Genomic DNA, 25,608 nt, shown 5'->3' on the forward strand with positions numbered 1-25,608 from the left:
TGCTGTAGTTCAGTTTTAGAAAAAATTTCCTTTCACCACAGGGCGGTGCTGAGACCCAGTCTACCTTTTTCACTTTAGTTAAGCTGCGCTGGGTAAAAATAATAATAACGTGAAGTCTTGCTATACAAATACATTAAAGTTGTATTATTGATTTTCTCCTGGGAGTCAGGAAGATCAAAGTGCACTGCTGCTACACACTCACTGCTTTGCTAAGAATAAGCCTTTGAAATGAATGAGATTTAAAGACACATCATCACGCCTCTTCTTAGATGCCCACAACGACCACTGAAAATTCATCTGTAATTTGCTTACTTTTGGGGAGTTTAATTTGTTGATCATGACAGTTTTTCCAAAGAAACGGCTTAAAACATAGTAGGAATGGTTGGGAGGTTAAAAAAAAAATTGTTTTCCCTCTTGCCTGAGATAGCGTGCCAAGCAACCTGAGCCATCACGTATTGCAGGCAGATCTTCGAGAATCATTTGTCACAGTTTGGAGCTTTGAAACTGACAGTTTGCTTGAGGGGCTTGATTTCCACAGGGGTTTTCTCCCACGGTATGCTACAGTGGTACCTGGCAGAAATGTGGCTTTCTGGATTTCTAGGCAGAAGGGATGGCTAGGAGGTTATACCGTGCCCATCACTAATGCTGTGCCACCCTGCAGTCTCAGGAGCTGCCAGGCTTACAGAGTAGCCCTTAACAAGCCAGTCTTTCTAAGGCTAGCCTCATGCGCAGGTTTGACTAGAGCTTGTAATGACAAGGATTGTGATTTGAGATCCTGGAAAAGGGTAAAAAAAAAAAAAAAAAAAAAAAAAAAAAAAAATCCACCAGCCACAGCTCTAATTATCACAGTTGCCCATATGTTCCTAGGCACAGATTTTTTTTAGGGGGGGTTGTGTGTGCAATGCTTTGGTCTCCCGCTGTGCTCCTCTTATGATTCTGTCTCTGGGTTTGGCTGCTAGGAGCATGTGTACATGTGTCTGTTTGGGGTGGAAGGGAAATAGCCTCGCAGTATTTTTCCTCCTCTAAAATCTATTTTCCCCTTGTCACTCTCATCTCTACTTCAGTTCTCCTCCTTGAATCCAATCCTCTGCTTTGCTGAAGGAGAGGAAATTCTTCTGGCTGAGACCTTCTGTATCATCTGTTCCTCCCCTACTCCTGGTAAAGGGGAGTCTGGGCTCCTTACATATGCAGATGTGAGCTTTGAAAAAAAAGGCAGGTTCTCTTATATGCTTGTGAACAGTTATTAGATGCTTCCAGAAGGAGGTGCAAAAACATGATCTCCTTTCTGACTCTTAAATACAGCATTTTGTGGTGATAATAAAAAAAGGAAAGCACCTCCACATCCCAGGAAATGAAGATTGGTGTGGGAGATAGTGCGGATTACAGGGGAGCCAGAGAAAGGGAAAAAGCAGCAGAATAATAAGGCTTAATTGTATTAGTTTTGAAAAAGGTTTTCAATCTTTCCCATGGATAATTTTATCCCTGTAATAGCTGGGAAGATGGAAAACATGGCATCCAACAATCTTTTTTATTAGCTGTTGCTTTTATACAATTGAGCTTTCATTTGTTGAGTACTGTCAGACCTTGACATTTCCAGCTTCTGTGCACGCAGCTCCAGGACCTTCCAATCATCATACTACTTTCCTTTTCTTTTTTTCCCCATTTCCTTTTAAGTTTTGAAACTGACAATAGAAAGCTTTGCTAGGGGATGTTTCATCAGCTATCGCATCACCCTGACTACCTGAAACATCTCAGGGTATGCGCACAGGTGAGGCGTGCAGGTGGGGATGGGACAGCTGTCGTGTCCAGGCTGGCTGGAATGCCACCACCCTTTGCCTGTAGGATTCAGTCCCCCTCAGTTATTGTGACAGGTGGTGAGAAGTGTACACAGAACCCAGCATTCCGTTCAAGGAAAAGGTGATATCTTGACCCTTTTGTACCATTGTTTGTTCGTTACACCCACACAGCAAGTTCTAAGTGAAGTGATTTCCTCCATCTCCTCATGGAGAGCACTGAGGTGCTGAGGATGCTGGGCTCTGTGAAGTTCTCACGGCAGCAGAGGGTGGGCCCTGAACATGCTGTCGCAGAGTGGGGGCAGCAGTATAGTTCAGCCCAGTGCGCCTGGGCACCACAGCCCTGGGGCTCCACACACTCTGTATTATTATCCTTTGCCGTCACTGACTCCCTCACATCTCTGTTTGGAGATATCTATGCCTTCTGCAGGAAGTCAGTGAGTGGTTTAAAGGAAGCAGTGTCTGTAAAAACAGGGCAGATTCTGGGTGCCCCTCAGGGCACCCAGTATTGGGGATTGTGTTTTATGTCAGTGTCTGAGTTTTAGGTTAAAGAATCAGTGTGCGTTGTATCTGTGTGTGTTTATGTACCCCATTACAAGCTCCCTGGGATGGGAAAGCCTCATCTCTGGGCTGTGCCAGCCTTTTCTGTGATGCCTGCCAGGGGCCCTCCCACCACTGCCTTGCCCCTGGTCAGGCAGGGTACATAGGGCAGGGGACCAGGTACTGTTCACAGCCAGTTATTCTCATATAGGGACAGTCAAAGAACAAGTTCCTTTCGTCTGTAGTTAGGCACATGAACCATGAAGGTGAAACCCTCACCTGCCTGCACTGTCATGATCACTGACCCTTTATCCAGCTTAGCTACTGCTCTACTGGATACCTGGCCTCAGAGCTTTTCTCACTTGTCAGTTGATGATTTCTGGGAGGAAACAAAAGAACTAGGAGTGAAATCTACCCACATCGTGCCCAGATCAGTTTTCCTGAGCCTAGGATGACTCACATCTCTTCAGAACCACTGCCTCTTACTGTTTTCTGGCAGGAACTTCTGGGTTAAGTGGCCATGAGGTGCACCCTGATAGCCTGTAGAGCTGACCGTTTTGGGTGGCAAAGACCTTGCTTTCTGTCGTCAACCATGGAGCTGAGTTGGGTGGTGGGGAAAAATGTGCTTCGAGACCTGGCAGACCTCACCCAACTTCTGCCACAATAACAGAACAGCTTTGTGACTCTTGAGCCTGCTGTTTGTGTACTCCAGCCTCAGTTTCCTTATCTTTGAAGTGGAGATTTTAAGACTAACCTGCCAACTGTTTTGGGATTAGTGATAATTTGTTTACAGCAACCATCAGAGGATTGGTGTAAGCATTCAGTTCTCTTTAATGCTATTTCCATCCTTCCTTCTTTAGTAAATGTATAACCACTCATTCATTCCACGTTGATTTAAGCCTGCCAACTGCTAGGCACTAAGATGGTTCCAGCAGTTGTTGTTCCTGCCTCATGAGATCTCTCTGGTTTGGAAGGGAGAGGGATGTGAGGATTAAGACACCAAAGGAAGGGGGTGCCTTTGTGCTGCTTCCTGTGACCAGAGCACCTGCCACTTCTGTACCAGACCTCATCTTACTCTTTCCAGACCCACCATCCGTTCATTGGAAAAGGGATTCTTAGAGCTAGCTTCAGAGACTGAATCTAAGAGAAAGAAAGAAACTTAAAATATATGTGTTCTTCCTGGATCACATTTCCCCCAAGAATGTAAGCCTTCCACCCTGCCCCCCTCAGGTGCACACAAGGGTGAGCAGTCTCTGGCTATAGGCCATTCTGTCGGTGACTCCCAAAAGTGTGGCAGACACGGAAGAGCTTCTGTGGACAGTGGAACAGATCTTTGGTGTTAAAGACTGGATATGGTGATGGGGGGTGGGGAGTAATAACAGGAAGGGGCCGGGTGTTACCGGTGTGCTGGTGAAGATTTACTTAGGGATGTACTCTGGCTGATCAGCCAGTGTCAAACTCCGCAAGCAGTGGGATGCAAAGCTGCTGTTTTTACCCTCCTTGCTTTTCTCTGGGACTCTGCTTAGGCCTTTTCCCCAAAGCTGCAGGCTCTGAAGCACCAGTTCCAACTACAACTGGGCCTTTTCTCCTCACTGTAACTGGAGAGTGGTAAGCCAGGAAAGGTGAAGGACTTATCCAAAGACATGAAGCCAGAATAGTGTAGTTCCTATACCCTGGGGCCTCATCTCCTCTGAGTTCCTATAATTGTGATTGCTCTGGCTCCCCATTGGTGCAGTTCTATGTGTCTTACCCCGGGAAAGTCACTAGGACACTGTGCCAGGTACTGTGAGGCCAGGACTGGGTACAGGATAAGGGTGGGATGTGGAGCTGCACCTCACTTGGCTTGTCTCTCCTGGCATCAACAGAAGCACTTTCCTCCCTCCTGTTCTCCCCTGAGGCTGGTACCCTGTCAGGGATCTAGCACACACCACCCTGCCTTGTGCTTGGTAGCATCTGTGGCTGTCTCCTGTTCCCAACAGGGAAGGTCTGTGAGCACAGAGTCCTTGCTAGGCTGACTCAAAGGAGATGATTCATCACCAAGAGCTGGAATAGAGTATCTGGCATGGAGTAGGTGCTCAGTAAATGTTTGCAGGGATAAGCAGAGGAAAGTGTGTGTCTGGAAGCAGGAAAGAGTGATTTGGTGGGCCCTGACAGGAAAGGAGGGAGGCTTGCCAAGGAGACTTCTTGGTGGGAGCTGTGTGTGGAGAAAGAGCAGGATGCCCAGGACAGCCTGAGGAGCAGGATGTAGGAAGCTGGGGCTCTGGATGGAGCTCCACTTCAGCCTGGTGCTCCCGTGAAGGGCAGCAATGGGTGGTGTGACTTGGGTGGCTCCAGCCAACTGGTTGACAAACAAGGCCTTCATTGAGGATGATGTTGGAGTTCTGACGAGATCGGGCACATTCAAGGTTGTATGGCAATGATGTTGGAGTTCTGAAAGGGCTGAAAGTGGGAAAGATTTGCTCTTAGATGCCCAGGAGAATAATGGTGCCACTGAGAAAAAGAGATTTCACATCTTGGTGAAGGTGGTGAGCATTAGAGACAGAGATGACCAGCAGATGATGGAGAAGCATCAGGCCAGGAGTTCTGTGTCCCACAAGATGACGGTCTGTGATGGATTGACAACTGGTGGTCAACTTATAACACACAGCTGAACTAATTCAACGTGGTGCTGGATGTGAAGGGCCCACTTGAGGATTGTTGCCAACAATATGAAAAGGAGAACTGGAGAGGAAGAGATGGTGCTGTTGTTTTTCCTGGAGGAGCTGGTCATAGTGGCTTTCCTAATACAAACTCGGCTGTTTTCCTCAGAGGAGCTCAGGACTTTGTTGTTACTGAGAATGACTGAAATTCACTTTGGCAGAGCTCTGGACCTTACTTTGAGCATCACTTCCTGGATCTGGAAGAGAAGATCGTGCTATTGATTCTCCTGGAGAAGCTAGTTACACTGGCTTTCCTGTTATGAACTTCGCTGTTCACATTGGAGGAGCCCTGGTCCTCACTGTCACTGAGGTTGGTTCCAGTTCTCTTCAGGGGAGCTCTGGTCTTTTCCTTGATCATTGCTTCTTTGCTCTAGTGCACATCTCTCAGCCTGCTGGCACAGATCCTTCATCCCACTGGTACAGACTTTGTAGTTCTACTACTGACCTTTGGGCCTTCTAAGTGCAGATCCGTGAAACAGACTTTCATGAGACATTGCCATGGGCTCCAAGCTCTCAGCTGGATTTTTGGGTTGCTAAGTGTGTGGACAGATTTCCTGCACTCTTGAATTTGACTCTTTGAGTAACTATTATAAAATAATCCTGTAAATTATATTTGCTGTATTACATTTTCCCTTGCAAATCCTGACTCCAACGCAGTCACTTGGAGTCTGTGAGCCTGTGTTATATGCCAGACACCTTCATGTAAGTTATCACTAATCATGGCAGCAACCCTGCAAGGTAGATTATACTACCTGTGTTTTACAAATGAAAAAACTTGGAATTGGCACGAACAAGCTGCCAGGAGCCATGCAGCTGATAGATGAAGTCTGATCTGTGGAGCTCCCAAGTTTGCTCCTTCCTACATGCTGTGCTGCCTCCTCATACCCACTCAGGAAGAGGTATTGGGTGACAAAAGCAGTTGGTCATGCCACTTGCTGCCAGCCGGGCAGAGACCACAGGACTAAGAGCAGACCTCCTCCATGTGTGGCAAAAGACACAAGAGGTCTACCCAGGAACCTTTTCATGGTCGCAGTGGAGACCAGGGCTGGCTGCGTAGGGTTGGGGTCAGCAGGGAATGTAGAGATATGCAAGAAACAAATATGGGACATTTTTCCAAGAAGCTTCATCAAAGAGAGAACATAGGTAGTTAAAAGGGAGTGACACTAGCATTTTGATGGGAGGCAGAGAATTCTTACAGCTCCTTGGAGGAGGAACTCAGTGAAAGATTTGTCCAAAGTTAGAGGAGGATGCTGTGGAAAAGCTGCCAGCACCTGGAGGGGCTGCTCAGGGGAGTCCTGGTCTGGTTTGGGAGGTGGAGATTTCTAGACTCACAATGAGTGAGCTATGTGTCTTAAATAAGAATAGGTGACCACCAGCCACTCAGACATGGCCAGCAGGCACTTTCACTGTGTGGGGAAGGCCCAGAGCTGACACTAGCAATTCAGAGCCTGGTGCACCATTGAGGAGGCAAGACTAACAGCAACAAGGATTCCCAGTGTGAGCCACCTGCACCCACATAGAGAAGCTACCAGAGCATGGGAAGGCAGAGGAGGCAATGGGTACCAGTGACCTGAAAACAGTGTAGCGAGAAATCTGCTGTGGAGAAGGAACCTGCCTCCTGATCATTGTTTTACCTGCTGAGCTGACTGGTCTAAGACTCCAGGGCTTTTGAAAACCTTTGAATCCAAAGATTCTTTACCAGATTGGGTTAAGAAGCATACTTGCCCACCAGTTACTGTATAAAAGGCTCTTTTTGTGTATTCTCTTCAAGGTATTAAAAGTAAGGAATGAAATAGTGTATTGCTTAGAGATATATGGCTGCCTTTCTATACCTGTCCAGTGGGACCCATGTTCTTTGATAAGGATATTAAGAGAAAGGGGAAGCTATGAAGAAACTGAGAACCGTAGACCCAAGCCATTTGTCTTCATGTGCAAGAAATGGCTCCAAGGTAGGTAAGGGCTGAGAGTTGCTGGGTAGAGTGATGAGCATTGGGTTTTCAGATCTACAGGAGCCTTCATTTGTATTATGGCTTCACTCCTGACTGGCTTTCCAGACATGATCAAGTCAATTCAAACCATTGAGCCTTGGGGGGTGTGTATCTTCACAAGGAGGACACTACAGTTATACTACCACTTTGCATAATAAAGGACCAAGCGTGGAGCCTATTCTGTTATATAACCTGTGTAATGGTAGCTGCCCTTCCTGCTGCCAGCCGGTCGTAATAGTGTAATTGCTATTGTTCTGGTTGTTCGTGGAGATCAGGCAGCTAGGTGATCATACAGTGAGGACTCTAGTTTCTCATCTCTCTCTCTCCAATTTTAGTATATGTGCTGCAAGAGTGAGCACATCCCCACCTCTTATCCAGTAACCCTGAAGTTTTTCCACTACAGTGAGGGGAGAGTGATTAAGGTCGCAGGTTCTGGAGTTAGATGCTTTTGGATCTTGACTTCCCACATTACATGTCAGTGATCATGACGTCAACCAAGTACTTAGGTTTCCCAGACTTCATTTCCTTCATCTGTACAAAGGATCTACTTCTTTGAGTAATTATGAGAAAAATTGAAGTAGCATCCACTAAGTGTTTATCTAATGCAGTACCAGCTCTCAGTAAGCACTCAAAAGATTGCCACCTCACTTCACCACCTCCAACACCTCTAGCTTTACCATCTGTGTTAAAACTCCACTTCCTCCACCTCTACTACCTCCCCCAACCCCTCAGGCTACCACCTCCCTCTCCACCACTCCCATCACCTCCTCCAGCTCCACACCACCTACCATGATCTTCATCTCCTCTACTTCCCCCATCTTCAACACCAACTCCATAACTACTTCCCCTCCATGACCCACCATCTCTACCATCACCACCATTCTCCTCACCTTTGCTCCCAAACAGTCACTGCCACTGCTGTCACACCTCCACTGCCATGGCTGCCGTCACCACCTCTACCACCACTGCACCACTCCACCTTCTCTGCATGACCCTTTGTAATACTTCTGGTGTGTTTGCTAAGGATCTGTTTCCTAACCTCATGGTCTCACCTCATATCTACAGAAACCATCTTATTTCTGTCACAGTAACTGCACAAATAGGTAACAGAAACCAAAATGTCTTGTACCTTTGGGGAGGCTGTGATTTTCCTGGGTCTGTCTCAGCAGCCAGGCTTCTCTGAGGTAGATGTCTGAGTTGGGGCCCCTTAAACTGGTTACACAACTTCTCTTTGTTAGGTACAATACCTGTGTTATTTCAGTTAGGGTTGGTGGTGGGAGTGGGGAGGATTTACCACAAATGAAAACAAGAACATTCAGAAGGGTTAAGAAACTGCAGCTTATTAAACCCCAGGTTTTTAGAGTCTGCTTCTGTAAAATAGGTATAGTAGTAGTTCTGAGCTCTCAGACTTGCTTTGAAAATTAAGTGAGTTAATACGTTATTTCTAACAATCTGTATCTCTTTGTCTCCAAGTTTGTTTTCTTAGCACCTGGAGGCTAATATTTATTGAGTGTGCCCACATGCAAAGCAGTAGTCAAGCAACTAACTACCTGGCTGCAGGGAACTAGAAAGATGCTGTGTAGTGAACTCCAAGCTGGGTGAAAATTCACTTTATTCTTTGTTTCAAAAGTGGCCCATGTGTTTGAGTGCATTGCAGAATTTGTTACAGCTCCAAACTATGAGGCAGGTACGTCTTCCTGTTATACTGATAAGGAAACTGATGGGGAGCTGCAGCAGTTATCACCTGAGTTATTTTGGGATGACAGGAAGCAGTCTAAATATGCTTACCAAAGTGGGCAGGTTACTCAGAGGGCTGCTTGATACTGCTGGGAAGGGATACAGTGGGATTTCCTGTTAGTAGAATGTGCAGTACATTAGCACACAGATTTCTCCCTGTCCCCCACACTAAATGGTTTTGACATATTTGCCCTATCCTTTTTCTTTTGTTCTTTGTTTGAGTACTTCAAAGCAGATCCCAATGACCATGATGTTTTCTCCTACATGCTTCAATATGCATCTGTAAAATGTGTGGGCATTTTCCCATATAACTATGGTAGCATTAGCTTACCTCAGAGATTTAACATTAATTCCTCTGATTTCCTATAAGCCAGGGTACCAACAATCACCAAATGGTACTTGATTCTTCAGCACTAAATCTCTGGACAGGCTTTTTTAGGCCAGTGACTTGTTCCAAAAACTCTCTATTCCTTTTTTCTCTTCTTTCATTGCATCAAATATAGTCCAGAGAAGTGAAGGTAAATTCTACAGGGAAGGCCAGATAGATATCTTGTTAGGAGAAGGAAGATTGTCATGCAAGGCCAAGGGCTAATCTCACAGTTGAGTTGAGGTTCACTGCAACTGATTTATGTCATTCCCTCCATTATTGTTGCTAGGGTCCTTTTTAAGCCCAGGCTCAATCAGTATCTCCTCTTGAAGTGGTTTTTACGCCATTCCTGGCAGCAGCTACATTAATATGCAATGTTGCCTGCTCCAGGGTTATTGTGTGTTGGTTTTTCCCCCCAGCACATTAAGTCTCCTAAATAGGTACTTACAGGTTGAAGAGCCAGAAGTGCCTGTCCATCATATGTGCTGGTTACACCTATCCCTGCTGGAGAAGTCTCCGTTAAACAAATATTTTTAATTAAATAGCTACTCCAAGGCTTTTTTCTTTTCTTCCTTTCTCAGCTCCTCCCTTGCACCTTGGTCAGCTCCACTTGACCAGGGGACCCCCCATGTACTTTCTCAGCTTGCAGTGGTCATGGGATGCTGAGCAGAGCCTTCTGTATTAGCTTTGACCTGTAAAGGGGCTGATTATAAAAGGGTGTTCCTATCACCCCTCCTCCACTGTGACCATTGAGCTAATGTCTCCTGTGCTGCTTTTGTCCTCCCTACACAATAGCGGCTCATTGCTGATCTCTCACTTGAACAGAAACTGTGACCACTCCACTGATGTCCTTTTTCCTGGACCCTCCGTCCATGACCAGCCCTTCACTAATGGAAGGAGAGCTTCCTCTAGAGATTATCAGTGGCTTTCCATGCATCAGGACAGAGCTGAGATTCCTTCTGGCTTCACCTGCATGCTCTCCAGCAGTACCTGCTGTCAGCACCGAGGTCACCCAACAGGCCAGCACTGGCTACTCTGAAGCCTCTTTTGACCACTCCCTGCTGCTTTCTCTAACAGGAGTGCCCTGAATTAGGCCTAACATAATTTTCTTTTCTGCCCCCGGCATGCTGTTCAGCACCTGGTAGGCACTTGTCAGCTTAGACAGCTCTATAGTTGGGCCACACTGCAGCTTGGAACAGCCAGTGACAGAGCCCAGGTTTGGACGAGTGGGCATAGAGGGAGGCTCTTCTCAGAATTTAACCGAGTGCGATTGGCACCAACAGGGGATCCCAATCCTGCTGACCCGGAAAGATTCTGCTTTGGTGCTTGGTGTCATAGGATTTACTCAGCTGTCTGCTTGGAGCTTATCCAGCTATGAGGCAGCATTGCTTCTTTTTGTATTAATTGCTTGAACTTATTTCTTAATAATGTATGTCACTAGTAGGAGGAAAACAAAAATGCAGATAAGCCAAAGCATAAAATGAAGTCATTAAATCAGCCCCCACTTAGAGAAGTGACCATTGTTTACCATAGTATATCCCTGCCCACACCTGCATCTGCCATAAAAACATTTGTAATCTTACAATATTTGCAGTAATGGGTTCATAACTAGGCATGCCATTTAGCATCCTTTTAAAAATTCAGTCTACTGTGAGTCTTCTTTTTGCATCAAATCTACCTTGACTGAATTAGCCATGCACTGCTCCTTGTTAGGGATGTGCTGTCAAGCTTCAGTCACTCATCATTGCACTATGTTGCTTTTGGAGGAAAAAAAAAAAAAAAACCACTTTGGCCATCCTGATAGCTGCATAAACTTGTTTTCTTAGAAAATTATTCTGAGTCTTACAATGACTGAGGTCTTGTACATCCTAAGGCTGTTATTGCCCAGTGGTTGCCATGCAGTGGGGGCTATATCAGCACCCACTCAGCACAGCACTGGGATATGACAGTGCTGGTCTCCCCTGATTCTCCACGTTGAGTATTTTCCTGTTTACTTCTTAAATTAATTACAACTGTAAAGCTAAACCCCTGGAAAACATGCCAGGTGTGGCTGTGCAGCATAGCGCTTGCCCACAGTGCCCTTCCAGACCTGCCACTTCGGACTTCCTTGCTAGAGTAACTCAGGCATAGACTGAGTAGGGACACTTAGAGGCATGGCTTATCTTGCCATGTATTTGTGTAACTTATACATTACAATACATCTTGACAAGCTCTGCATACCAGACCTCTTTAAACATCAGTTTACCTTGTTCCTTTCAACAACATGACCATAGGCTCTGCTCCCACCCTGCAGTTACAGCTATTGTCACAGAGCCACATGCAGCACACCTGCTGCCTTGCCTGTTGGTACATGGCATGGCAGAGAGCTGGCATCTTCTTCCTTCCCTTTTCCTTAGGCCTTATCCCAGTTCCCTCAGGAATTCCTCCTGAGAAGCAATTCAGTAATTCTTGTGTTTTGATTTGCTGTTTTAATGGAGCTAGGTGGGTCTGTGCTGTTATTCTCCTGGTGCGGCTTTGTCCCCAGCAGTGCCACCTGAGGCTTCTTATGGTATGTGTGCCAGCTCTGTGGCTCCAAGGCCAGGCTCTGTGGGCTGCCTCTGTGTGTCCTGCTGGGAAGCCCCCCTCACCACCTTGTGCATGGCTGGTGTTTTGGGGCACAGGCACAGGCATAGGCACAGGTCTTTGCCATGTCCCTAGCAATTTGCATCTTTTTTAGGTGGTGGGAAAGGGGTCTGACTTGACCCTGTCCCTCAGCTAGGCCGGAAGGCTCTGGGGTACCCTTCTGCAGGCCCAGACTGTAGACTTCTGTCAGGAGTCCACGTGTGGCTCACCAATCTGCAGTTTGCAGAAATCTGTCTTTTCTCCCTTTTGCTAAATTGGACATGGTCTTGTCTTGGGCATCTTCCTATTTTCTCTGAATCCTCCAGGGTGCTCACAGCAAGCCAGTTTCTTCTGTGAGTGAATTCTGAGCAGAGACATGAGTCATCTGGATTGGGAGATTTGAATTCATTTAGTGTGACTAGATGTTCTCTCACAATTTCTTCCCTGCCTTGCGTTTCAATTCCCTCATATCAGTGTTTGATTCACCCTTTTCAGTCTGAAGATTGTTCTCCTTGATAGCAAATGGGAGTTTAGTAGTTCTTTCTTTCCATCTCCTGTTAACTGAACACCTTTCACCCCAATATGAGCCTGTACCTTCTTGTTCTTATCTCTTCTAATCCAATTTTAAAAGTGTTTTCTTTTGAGTCCTTAGCATTCCAAGGGGCTCAGCTCATCTGGGCCTCAGCTCCCTGACCTTGTTCTCATCAACCTGGGCCACTCCTCAGTGGACCTACCCTGCCCAGGTACAGTGGGCTGTCTTGCAAATGCTCCATTAGTAGTCAGGGACCTAGCACCTAGAAGCACTGGGAGAAATCGCCTCTGTCCTCTTCAAATTGCAGATTTCCTTCTCAAGGAGGACCTGGCACACCCCTCAGAGGGAACCTGTCCCCCAGGACTTCACCCATTACAAGTGGGACTGTCATGGTCTTTAGAGACTAAAGATAGCTGACAAGCTCCCTTTCCCCTTATTGAGATCTTCCAATGTTGTATTTCTCAGAATGTGCTTTGAAGACTTCTTGCCTGGCTTCCTTACAGAGCAGTGGCTCTTGCCCACAGAACATTGGCAACGCTTGTAGATAGTTTTGGTTATACTGACTTGGGAGAGAGTACTGTCCCCTTGTGGGGTCCAGGACAGCCTCCTACAAGGAAGCAGCAGCACACATGTCTGTAGTGCCAGGGCAGAGCCCTTGTACAGAATAACTTGGGATGCCCCATAGCACATGCAGAACTGGCCAGAGACTTCAGGGCTCCTCTCAAAGGCCCTAGTCTAGGTTGAGGCTCAGGAACCAGCCAGTTACAGAGCATGTAGAGTAATCCTGACATGTTGATTCACAGGCCCCATTGAGAAACACTGTTGAGGGTCCTGGAATCTATCCTTGTAGGTCACATGCTTGCTTTCTTCCTGGCCTTGGGCTTCTTTGGAAGACTAGGTTCTTGTACCTCTCTTTAGAACCCAGAGACCAGTTGGGATTCTTTAGATGGGTGGCAGTGGGAGACAGTGGCTTTCCCTGGCCTGGGACTGACCTGAGGTAGGGGTGCAGCTGACTTCCCAGGCTCTCCTTTATTCTCTTCAGTCTCAAACAAGATGCATTTTAGCATCAGAGCCTTAAGACAGGTGTGTATGGTTTTGACAGGCTGCTGTTACTCTGCCTCCCAGCCAGGACTCAGGAAGTCCATGATCCTGAGTAGCCATTACTGCTGTTTCCCTGGGCACAGATGTCTCAATGTCCATGTCACCAGGATACACTTGTGCATTTGCAGTAGCTATTCCCCATCACATTGGACATCATGGCTGCAAAGCAGTAGGGTACCCAAAGAAACCCTGTGGTTGGTGCTTGGCTGTTCCTGTGCCACCTGCAGGAGGCCTCGGTATCACTCCAGTGCATTATGCACCAGGTTTGCTGCTTTCCCCACTTTACCCTGCAGCTCTCTCCCCACCTGGCGTCATGGTCTGTTCTTCGAAGTCTATTATTCAGTGAATGCTTCACTGGCATCTGCAGCCGTGCTGGCACAGCAGAAGCTGAGTGAGGGAGACTTACTTCATTGTCTGAGATCAGAAACACCCAGGTGTGTTTACTGTCCTCTGCTGATCTGTAGCCACTCACTTAGGATGCCAGGTGGCAGTTCAGCTAGGCTGGTCAGCCAGGGCGAGGGGCAGCTGGAGCCCAGCCATAAGACCTTCTAGTTGTCCGTGCTACTTCTGTGGCCTCTGTAGGCCCAACCGAGCCCACCATGCACATAGGGCAAGTCCTCTCAGGGGCCTGTGGTGTTGAAGTTTCTCCCACCAGTGTATGTGACTGGCTGTGGCTCCTGTTTGTCCGTGCTGTCATCAATACTCCCCCAGTGCCTGCTCGCCAGTCACACACAAGGCTTGTAGCAGGTACAGGTGTTCCTGTCCTGTGCTGGGAACTCGGGGCCCTAGAGGACCCACATGGCTTGCTTGGTGTGTGCAAAAATAGGATTTAAACCTAGGACAGCTCATTTCAAAATCTTTGTTCTTGCCTCCACCATTGAGGCTGTGGTTTATTTTCCTTTTTAAAGGGTCAGAAGATAAGGCTTCAGAAATGGCTCTGCCCCCCAGCAGAATCAGACATACTGTTCACATTATTTACAGTCCCAGGGCAGATTGTGTCCCTCTGGATAGTCTGCTCCTGTGTCATTTGTGACATTCACCCCTAGGAGAATGGCTTTTCAGCATTGACCTCTCAAGGCAGCCTATGGAATTAAGCTCTTTTGTTTACTTTGCCACATATTAGGCATTCAAAGTGTTTTATTCCTGCTCTCAGATTAGTTAAAGTGTTCACAGTAAAGGAGAGCCTGAAAGAATCCCTGGCTCAAGGGGGGAGAGGAGAGGAGTGACATGGAGGAAGTGTCAGCAGCACCTGCCAGGGTATGGCCAGCCAGCAGGAGTCAGGAGCACAGGCAGCTGAGCCTGCTGGCAACACAGGCTGAGTGCTGTGTGAGGTCATACACCTGGCTCCCCATCGTCGAGGGCTGTAGGTGTGCCACACAAACCATCACCTTCTCTGGAATCCTGCACTGAATGGCTTCTTTCTCCCCCAACATCCGCAAACTCCAGGTCTGCTGACTTTACCTTCTTCCTGAGCCTCAGTCTCTTTCCACACTTCCTAAATATTTAAAAACTGCTGCTTCTATCTTCTTCCAATATCCCACCCTGTGTTCTAATGGCCTCTTGGCCTTCAGTTGTAGCCCTGATTAATCTAGACTTCCCATTGCTGTGAGATAACCCTGCCTAAAAGATTGTCCTGTCTTTATGGCCTGTCTTTCCCATCCCTGGGCTTGCAGCCCTGTCTGGCTGGCTCCTCAAAGCTCCCTAACCTCACCTTCCATTCTCACACCACAGCACTGAGCTGCTGCTACTTTGGGATATACGTGGTGCCTTTTTAAGTCTCTCTGCTCCTGCTAGGACCTTTTATTTCCTCCATGCTATGCTGGTCAGGTTCTCCATCACCTCTCTGGTTTCTCCTGGTGATGCTGAGTTTCCTAGCCCCAGGGTTGCCTGACACATCCTCTGATTGATCTGCCCCTCATGTTAATATGAAGCCATATCCCCAGCCCTTCTTTTGTTTTATTTTGAGATGAAGTCTCACTAAGTTGCCCAGGTTTGGCTTGAACTTGAAATCCTCTGGCCATGGCCTCTCAAGTAGCTGAGATTATAGCATGTATCATCAGACATGGTTCCTGCTATTTTAAAGAAACTAAAATCATTCGAGAGGTGTTTTTTTGTTGTCGGAATCCTGCATGCCCAGTTTTAAACTCTAGCCCAGGGAGGTTAGGTTATTTACCCAGTTCCACAGTATATGAGAGGACTTCTCAGAAACAGTATACTATATTTTGTTTTCATTTGAGATCATTTGGAACATGAGAAATTCATATACTGTCACAGAATTCTCCCTAAGGAATATCACCGTGAAAACCTGTAGGCGCCTGTGATTTCTGCTGCTCTCTCAGGAGGAATATAGGTCATTTCATTGTCTCTTGTTAAAACGGTCAGACTTGGCAAGCAGTTTTGATTTTCTAATGGCATCTAATGAGAACACCAGCTTTTGGCAAAGTACATAGAATATATGTAAAATCTGCTAATTCACTGGTGGTTGTTGGATATTAGCCAATGACTTTGCCTGGCCTAGAATAATGGCTGATATTTATTGCATACTTACTCCGTGCCAGACATTGTGCTAAGCATTTTGCAAGCATTGGCTCATAGAGCCCGCTACTTTGTAAATACTCAAGAAATGTTTGCTGTGTGAATCAGTGAGCGAATGAGCTCACAGCGCAAGCCTGCTTTTCCATCCAGTTTCTCCACCCCTTACCCAGAAGCAGACATTGCTGGCCTGCGAGGGGAGGAGGGTACTTGGAAGGAGGCCTGCTGAGTTCAGATGATACAAAAGCTGCAGTGAGGTATTTGGGAGAGAGCTGGTGTGAAGGTTGTTTGAGTCTAGTGAGAAGAAAGTGAGCTGGATTGCCAAAACTCCAGGGATGTTTGCCTGTGTGTGAGAACTGGGTATGAGGTAACAGAGCAGCCTGCCAGAACTGTGACAGTGTTGTGCTGTCATTTGTGGTATTTGTATTTTGTGACATTTAAAAAGGGTGGTGAAGTAGAATTGTTAACATAAAAAGATCTCACTCCCCCCATGTATAGAAGATCTTAACAATTTAAGCAGTGCATTGGAATGTGACATTACTGTATCGTTTGACCACTCATCCCTGAGTGGATGGAATTGTATGGGTTGGGAGAGGGGTTCACCCCGCAGAAATGCATTTCATACAGACTCTAGTAGGATGCATTTATTCCATTAAGATACACAGATTTTTTTTCTTGGATACTGACTGTCAAATATGTAAATGATTGAATGAAGAATAAGAATTATGAGGAAAGTCTGAAAAAACCTGCATCAATAAAATTTGCAGAGGGAACACAGCCAAATGACTCAACAGACTGAGGAATGTGAGTGGAATGGAGGGACAGGGTTTAAATGGAATCCGAGAAGCATCCAGAGGACTTTTGATAAGAGAAACATCCAGATTATGAAGATTTTAAATGCTGGGCTATGAATTATCAGCTGCTAACTGAGATTCTTAGGCAAAATGTGCTTTTGCTAAAATAAGGAGGAAAAGATGGAAGTGTGCAAATCTGCTTATTTTTCAAAAAGCAATGCAGAAAGGATAAACTAGGAACTAATAAAATTTTTACCCACAGAGATGAAATTGGAAGGGTGAGGATGGGACAACACATCTCTGAGTAGACTTTTCATACATAGTTTCACTTTTGAGCCATGTTGATGTTTGGTTTATTAAAAAATGAAGTCAACGAAGGAAGTCAAATGAATGAAAACAAATAAACAAATCAGTTGTTTTTCAGGTAGATACCATAACCATACAGGAGGGAAAAATTAAGATAGGTGGCTAAGACTCATCTTTCTCTGCTCCTTCCCACTGAGTATAACCACCAGCACTGGAAATGTTGAGGAGAGCCCTTCTGGGATTGATTAGAGACCTGAGGTGCCATATGACCCCATCTGTGCCTGAGGTCTCCTGGCCCTCAGTCTAGTGACAGGTGTGGCACAGGTATACTTGTGCTCCAGCAGATAGAAAGGGAGCCCTGCTGACAAAAATAAGAGGGCCAAGGGAACCAGGAAAAGCACTCTGTTCACACAGATCAGAGACTCTTTTCTTATCTAAAGACCCAAGGCCAGAAAACACTGATCTGGAGCTGTGGCCAGAAGGAGAAATCTTTCTCACCTTGAGGCACGCACCAGCAGAGAACATCCTTCCACGGTAAGTTGCCCAGAAGCACCCTCTTGCACACACACATCCCAAACAGCTAGATAGCAAGGAGGTGCTTCTTGTGCCTGCAGATAGAGGAATTACGTCTATCCTCACCCCTACACAGCATCAGTAGAGATCAGCAGGAGTCCTGGAGGCTACAGTTGAGCTAAGCAGACCAAAGTGATGCAGTAAAGGATCTAATTCTGGAAGCTGAGGAAATCCAAATAGGATAAACCCAAATATCCACATCTAGATATAACACCTAAACTTCTGAAAACTAAAGACATAGAAAATATCTTGAAAGTAATCAAAGGAAACCAGTGTATTACTTAGAGGGCAACACCAAGTGCAATGACAGTGGATTTCTCATTTCAAACCATAGTGATCAGGAGAATTGGTACAGTTTTCAAGTGCTGAAAAATATTCTGTCAACCGTGAATTCTACATTCAGTAAAGCTCTCCTTCGTTCACAAGAAGAATCCCTGTATTGATGGGAATATAAATTAGTACAGCCAATGTGAAAAACAGTATGGGGGATCCATAGAAAACTAAAGAGAGAACTGCCACACGATCCAGCTGTACCTTTTGAGGCTATATACCAAAAGGAATTGAAGTTAGCATATAAAGGAGATACCTGCATACTTGTGTTTTTGTGGTACTCTTCTCAGTGTTCAATTTATGGAACCTACTTAGATTCCCAACCACAGATGAATGGGTAAGAGAAATGTGTCATGTGTACACAGTGGAGTATTATTCAGCCACCAATAATGAAATCATGTCATTTGCAGGAAAATGGATGGAACTGGAGGAAAATATTAAGCAAAATAAGTCAGACTCAGACAGACAGGTTTCCCCTCATATGTGGAATCCAGGGGGAATAAAGGATAAGAAAGCAGAAGTGGCTTCCTAGAGAAAGAGAACAGGATAAAGAGGAAAGGGGAGTAAGAGAGTGTAGTAGGAGAGTGACATGATCAGAGGACCTTGTGGAAAAGTCACAGTGTCACAATGAAGCCCATTACCCTGTATAATTACTGTGTACTAATAATTATTGTAAAAATGATTATGGAGAAAAAACTACCCTTCATAAATGAGAAAGCTAAGAGAATTTGCGGCCAGCCAACCTACCCTTTGACAAGGTGACATTGGCCTATTAGTCTGGTTTTTAATCTGTATATATTATAATTAACTTTAAGGTACTATAAATAAATGAATGTGATGCTCGTAAAGTAAAAGCTGGAAACAGAGGTGAAAAAGAAGGGAATTGGAATGTGTTATGTACATGAACCAGTGTCCTACAATAAAATCATTATGTACTGTAAACATGTACTAAATAAAAGTTTAAAAATATATACTGAAAGCAAATATGATGAAAGAAGTATATTAGGAAAATCAATAAGCAAGAAAACAATGGAGAGAGCAAAACTATGGACAAGTGCAGTAGATTATCCTTTTCCTCTTAAGTTTTAAAACTCAGGGGTTTTTTTGTTTTGTTTGTTTGTCTTTTTGAGACAAGGTCTCGCTGTGCAGTTCAGGCTGGCCTTGAGCTCACTTTGTAGCCTAGGCTGGTCTCGAACTCACAATGATCCTCCTGGCTCGGCCTCCTGAATGCTGGGATTACAGGCGTGAGCCCCCACAGCCAGCAAAACTCAGTTTTGATGTTTGAAACAAAGAGTACAACACTGTCTGACACAGGGCTCAGTATGTGGTAAATATTCCAGGAAAGGCTTGAGAGGTGGGGAAGGTAGTGGGATGGAGGGGAGGCAAGCTTTCTGTGCTTCACCCTAAGAAGTGAATGTGGCAGAGTAGATTAGAATGAGTTACGTGTGTATGGTAATGCCCAATCCAGCCATACAGGAAATGATATGAAATCATATTCTCCAAAACACTGTTGATAAATCAACGTGGTATCTTGTGAACTGTTTAACCCACAGGAAGGCAAGAAGACAAACGGAATGAGAACTAGAGGAAACAAACAGCAGATTTATAATAAAATGGAAGACTAAATTGCCAACAATTACTTTATAGATAAATGGTCAAAAACATATCTCGCTTAAGTGCCTTTAAAGGCCATTATTGTCAGAATGAATTTAAAACATACAAACTAGCCAACTAACAAAAACACATGACTCAATCATATGCTGTCTCTGTTCAAATTCAATTACTTAAATAGGTTAAGAAAGCATGTTAAAACAAAAAAAAAGGGAATAAACCATGCAAAATTAATTCAAAACATGCAGGAGTGCTGTATGAATATGAGAGTACTTCAGGAGAAAGAAAATTGCCAGAGACTAACAGAGATGTTACGTAAGGAGAATAATATCAGTCCACAGAAAAATCTAGCAATTCTAAACATGTGTGTACCAAATATCAGTCTCAAAATACATGAAGCAAAAACTGATAGGGGTAAAAGAGAAATACACAAATTAAAAACAATAGCTTGGAACTACAAGACCCCCTTCTCAGTAACTGACAAAATTACTTTACAGAAAATCAGCAAGGATATAAAAGATTAAATGATACAGTGAACAGGATCTAATTGTTGTCCAACAATAGTAGAACACATGTATTTTTCAAGCATCTATGGATATTCACCAAGTTGGACTATATCCTGAGAGCTTGACACTTAGAACTGAAATCAGCACTTAAAATATGTGGAATCCAGGCAAAGCAAGGATGAATTTTTACACAATGTCTTCCAGAAAGCAGACCAAGGAACACTTGCCCATTCATTTTATGAAACCCTTGTTACCACCATACTAAATCCAGACAAAGGGAAAATAAAGTTGTCCTCATGACATGGTCCTTTTTGTAGAAAATCTTTAAGAATCCACCAAAAAATCAACTCCTAGAACTAATAAATGAGTTTATATAGGTCATAGGATGAAAGATCAACACACCCAAATCGATTGCATTGAACATCTGGAAACTGAAATGAAAAGCCCAAAATCATGTTTGATAAGAGGATGAACCTTATCAAAACTAGACACTTTCATCTTCTGAAAGACTCTTTGCAGAAAATAGAGAAAAGCTACAGATAGGGAGAAAATATTTGTAAACTACTTATCAAAGGACATTTAGAATATAGTAAAGAACTCTTAAAACATGGCAGTTAAAAAACTAAAACAGACAAAACCAGCCAATCTAATTAGAAAAATTAGCCAAGGACATATACGATGGCAAGTGTCATTAATTACTTGGAAAAATGCAAGTAAAGTAAACCTGTAATGGGCTATTCCTACACATCAAGGTAGCTCACACAGTGAAGAGCATCACCAACAAATGCTGGCAAGGATGTAGAGAATCGAGGTCACTTGTACATTGTTCCTGGAATGTGACATAATATACTACTTTGGAAATAGTTTGGCAGCTTCCTGTAAACCTAAACTGTCACATGACCCAGAGTTATACTGTTTGACAGGAAAATCAAAACCTACATTTTGCTGAACATTCATAGCAGCTTTATTTATAGTGGCCAAAGACCAGAAAGCAGGTGTTCTCCAAAAATTTGTTTATTGCAGTACATCTATAGCAGGGAATAAACAAATTGTGGTATATCTACAGCAGGGAATACTACCCTGCACTAGAAAAGAATCAACTAGTGATACAGTGATGAATCTCAGATGCATCTTTAGAGAATTATTTTGAGTGAAAAATTCTCTCCCAAATGGTTAAATATTGTGTGGGTCCATTTCTGTAACATTCCTAAATGACAAAATAATAGAGATAGCGGATAGATGAGTGGTTGTCAGGAGTTAGGGAAATACAGTGGGAATGAAAGTAAATGGATTCCTATTGTCTGGTTTTGAAGGCCTGTAATGCTTTCATTACTCTGTTTTGATCAGTTTTTTTTTTTGTATGAATTCATTGTGTGTGAAGATATAGACAACTATTTAGATGAAAACAAAAGACGTTATGGTAAGTACTATTGATCTCCTGTTGTCTGGCTTTGAATTCCTGTGTTACTTACCTTGTTTTCTTCTGATCTGCTTTGTTCTGTTTTGTTTTACCCTCTTTAAAAATTTTTTTTAATTTAAAAAAAAAAAGGAGCACAACAGATTTTTGTAGTGGTACTGTTCTATGTTTTGATATTGGTCGCAATTATGCTACCAATGCATATGATAAAATTTGTTAGATTTGCCTGACTGGGATATACAAAGTCCTAGATATGATCCCCTGGGGTAGAGGGAGCATCAAACTATATATATAATCACAAATGAGTGAAGAAAAACTGGTGAAATTTGAATAGGATGTAGGATTGGTAGATTAAGTCCATGTCACCGTCTTGGTTCCAAAATTGCTTGCAGTTACTCAAGATCTTCCCATCAGCTAGACATGGTGGTGCACACCTATAATTCCAGCACTTGGGAGGCTGAGGCAGGAGGATCACTGTGAGTTGGAGATCAGCCTGAGCAACATAGTTAGTTCAAATTCAGGACTAAATAGCAAGACCTTGTCTTAAAAAAAAAAAAAAAAAAGAATAAGAAATAAAGCTGTTCCCAACAAGGGAACTATATGAAAGTGAGGGGCTGAGGAACTGGATGCAAAGTACATGGTACCCTTTGCAGTATTTCTTGGGAAATGTTTCACAGGAAAATTTTTTTTTCTTGGAACCTGTAGTCTTCTCAGAATAAAACATTTAATATTTTAATTCAGATAACTTTGAACATAGTATGCTGCACATCATCCATGGAATATACTTGAAGGAAAATCTCGAATGTTACTGGTAGGCTGGTTTTCGGCAGTAAAATCTGCAGTGGTTCCAGACTGTATTGTTGTATTATGGGCTGGAGCGAATGAGTGTTGATGTGGTCAGGAACCGGATTCCAACTAGAGGAAAAGGGACGTTTCAGTGTGAGATGGAGGAAGGGGAGGCAAGGCCCTGGGGTGTGGGTTCCAGATGAGAAGAGTTAATGAGGCATAAATCCAGGTTTAAGAAATATCCTTTTCCTAGCTCTGGACATTAGAAGAACACTGCATATGAAGACACTTCAATAATAGTGAACATTCCTTTACCTGAATCTTGGTTTCTAAATATCTACCCCTGAGAAACCACTGCTCCTTGAAAAGTGGCTGGTTCCAAGCTGAAGTGGGAGATTTTCAGGGTGAGTCTGGACACCTCATTCATGAAGAAGTCAGTGTTCAAAACAGTGGGGTATGGTTTCATATGACTGAGTAATCATCTGAAGGGGCTCCACTGGCCAGATCTAAAATGCTGATTTGGACAGTAAAATTAATATTGACAGGCATAAATAAAGTGAATAATGAATATGGCATATAGAATTTTTTGAAAATTCTAAGTCCATTCTGCTATAAAGACATAATAGGCATAAATGAAATCCGAAGAAAGGAAAACTGTCCTTATAGAAGAGTGCCAGCAAGTACAGGAAGAGTGATAAACCATCCCTCTTTATCTAGTGTGAACCCTACAGATCCCCAGAGGCCTTTGTATTGACACTGGGCTCCAGCTTGCTGCCATTTGGACGTGGAGGGGCCCTGAGGAGGGGAATCTAGCGGAGGAAGAGAGTTCATTAGGGTGTGATCCTACAGGAAGGAGATTTGGGGACCCTGGCCTCTCATGTTTCTTTCTCCCTGCCTCCTGGCCACTGTGCAGGGAACAGGCCTCTTCCACAGGCATCTGCTATGATGCTCTGCTCCACTGAGGCTGAAAGCAGCATGATCAAGTGACTATAGATTAGAGCCCTTGAAACCACAGGCAGAAGGGAACCTTTTCCTTCATTAAGGTGATCCTCTCAGTTAAATCGATTACAGTAATGCAAAGCTGACCAGCAGTGTCATAGCATGTCAAATTTATGAATTGACCTAAAACTCTCCGATGAAAGACTTTGAGGAATTGGTAAGCTGGCAGCACCTCTCACACAGATTATTTCCTGAATAGTAAGGCTACAAGACTCCCTCATGTGTCCTGTCTTCCAAAGAGCTAAGGGCCCACAGTGCAAGTGTGTGTAATGGAGAAGAGGAGAGGAGATGGACCTTGATGATAGTCTTGAAGACATGGGAATGCTTCTGTCTGTGGTCAGCAGAGTAGTGGCCCCCAATCATGTCCGTGTCCTGACCCTTTGAATCTGACTGTTGCGGTTTGTGTCTGGATGTCCACTGAAAACCTCTTTTGGTCATGATGGGGTCAGCTTTTTGGAGGTGGCTGAATCTAGAGTTTGTGATTGGTTCATTGTCTAGTGCTGGGATTAGGGGTGTGAGTGCTACATTTGCCCTAGGGTGGGTAGCTTGCATACAATATAAGGGAGGAAAAGAGTCTTGCTTCTCCCTTTTGCTCTTGTTGGTTTTGCTGTGTTCTGCTGCCATTGAATTATTGCCCCTCTGCTATACTACTCTGTCTTGGAGCCAGCTGATTATGGACTGAAATCTTTACAAACTGAGCTGAATAAAACTTTCTTCTTTTAATTTTGGGTATTGATTATTTTGTCTCAGCAATGAGAATAAAGTAACTAAGACAGTGAATGTGTTATTTTGCATGACAAATGAGAATCAAGTTTGCAGGTGAATTTGTCTGAAGAGAGACAGTGTAATCATGAAGATCCTTTAACATGGAAAAGGGGAACAGAGAAATAGGTCAGAGCAATGTGATGTGAGAAGAGTTTACCTGTCCGTGCCAGCTGTGAAGGTGGAGAGAGGATCCACAACCCAAGGAATGCAGGCAGCCCATGGAAGCTGGAGAAGCCAGGAGGCAGGTCCTCTCTAGAGTCGATCAATACCTTGATTTGAGTTCCAAGAGACATGTCGTGAACTGCAGAACTGTGTGATTACACAGAGGTGCTGTTTTAAGCCACCAGGGCAGTGGCCATCTGTTACAGTAGCAGTTTTCCTTACAGAAAATACAGTCTATAAGGGGACTTCAAGGGAGGACTGAGAGGACAAGGCGAAGCTGACAAGCCCCCCAGCGTGGGCCTGGCTCTGCTAACCTTGACTGAGAAAGTCTCTGTTCTGCTGCCTGCAGCCATGCTGTCTGCCACCTTTCCTAAGGTGGACCCCCAAACACACTGGCAAATGAGGGGTTGAAGCCTGAACTTCCTCCACGCCCAGGAAAAACACAGAGATGTGTGAAGAGCAGGGTTGGTGGGGTGGGAGCCAGGCTGGGAGTCATGAATGAGGGAGGAGGAATTAGACCACAGTAGACAAAAACACACAGGTAAGGACAGACCTAAAGGCTTTGGGATGATTTCCAGAGCAGCCTTCCTTCTGTCTGTCTTCAAGTTCCTGCCGCTGAGCCCTTCAGGGAAAGAGATCAACTGAGAGAGGAGATGGATTTCATACCAGACTGTGGCCATGCTGGTGGAGAGAGAGCTATGGATTTACACACTGGGGAGAGCTCTTGTCACTTCTTAAAGCAATCATACCAGACTGGATGGTGACATCTGTGACACTGAGGACAGACATGGTTGGGTGGAAGACTGAGGCTGTGCTCTCAGAGTTTACCTCTAAGAGAAGCTGTGTCACACCCAGGGCCCAGAACAGCTGCCAGACTGAAGACCACACAGCCAAGGTGGCCGGAGGATAGGACACAGGGATGTAAAACCTGGACAGGAGCAACTGAAGGCCCCAGCAGCAGGAGACACAGAACCTGGTGTGAAGTTCACAGCCTGAGTAGGGAGCATCCTGCCCTTCTACCGCCAATGATGGAGGCAGGTGGAGGACCTTCTACTAGGAGGCTGAGGAAGGACCCTCGCGACTGGGGGTAGAAGATTATAGGCAAAGGACCAGCCTGAACTGTATAATGGCACCCTGTCTTAAAAAAATAAGAGAGAGGGAGGGAGAGAGAGAATACAAAGGGAGGGCCGCTGGAAGAGAAGCAAAGCCTTCAAAAATCCAACTGTGGTTTTCTATCTAAGATCCTATACACAGCCAAATTGTTAATTGAGTGTGAGGGTAAAAGCAATTTTCAGACTTGCAAAATCTCAAAATATTTTATCCTCACATACTTTCTTAGGAGCAGACAAGAGGCTGTGCAGAGGCAAAACAAGAAAAAGGGAAATGCAGGACGCAGGCAAAGGAGCCAGAGCCCAGAAGAGCAGTGAGTAGCACTGGAGGTGCGCTGTGCTGTTTGCAGGCTGGAGAGC

The 25,608-nt window shown here is 44.7% G+C and overlaps 1 protein-coding gene across 10 annotated transcripts in view; it reads left to right on the top strand.

Moving 5' to 3' along the window:
* Chchd6 (coiled-coil-helix-coiled-coil-helix domain containing 6) overlaps nt 1-25,608 on the top strand; it is a 235,369-nt gene that overhangs the window by 128,133 nt on the left and 81,628 nt on the right. For 4 of the 10 annotated variants that reach the window (XR_010043706.1, XR_010043705.1, XM_063237790.1 and 1 more), the window contains exon 6: nt 25,479-25,562. The exons of the other annotated variants lie outside the window; for them this stretch is intronic. Coding sequence is in view for 2 of the 4 variants with exons in the window: in XM_063237790.1 (XP_063093860.1) it covers nt 25,479-25,562 (84 nt within the window). In the remaining 2 variants the exon portion in view is untranslated. The remainder of the gene's footprint in view (nt 1-25,478; nt 25,563-25,608) is intronic. 10 annotated transcript variants of the gene reach the window in all.

Source organism: Cavia porcellus, unplaced genomic scaffold (assembly GCF_034190915.1).
Source record: "Cavia porcellus strain 051 isolate PalLab524CR breed Dunkin Hartley unplaced genomic scaffold, mCavPor4.1 scaffold_27, whole genome shotgun sequence".
NCBI classification, from domain to species: domain Eukaryota; kingdom Metazoa; phylum Chordata; class Mammalia; order Rodentia; family Caviidae; genus Cavia; species Cavia porcellus.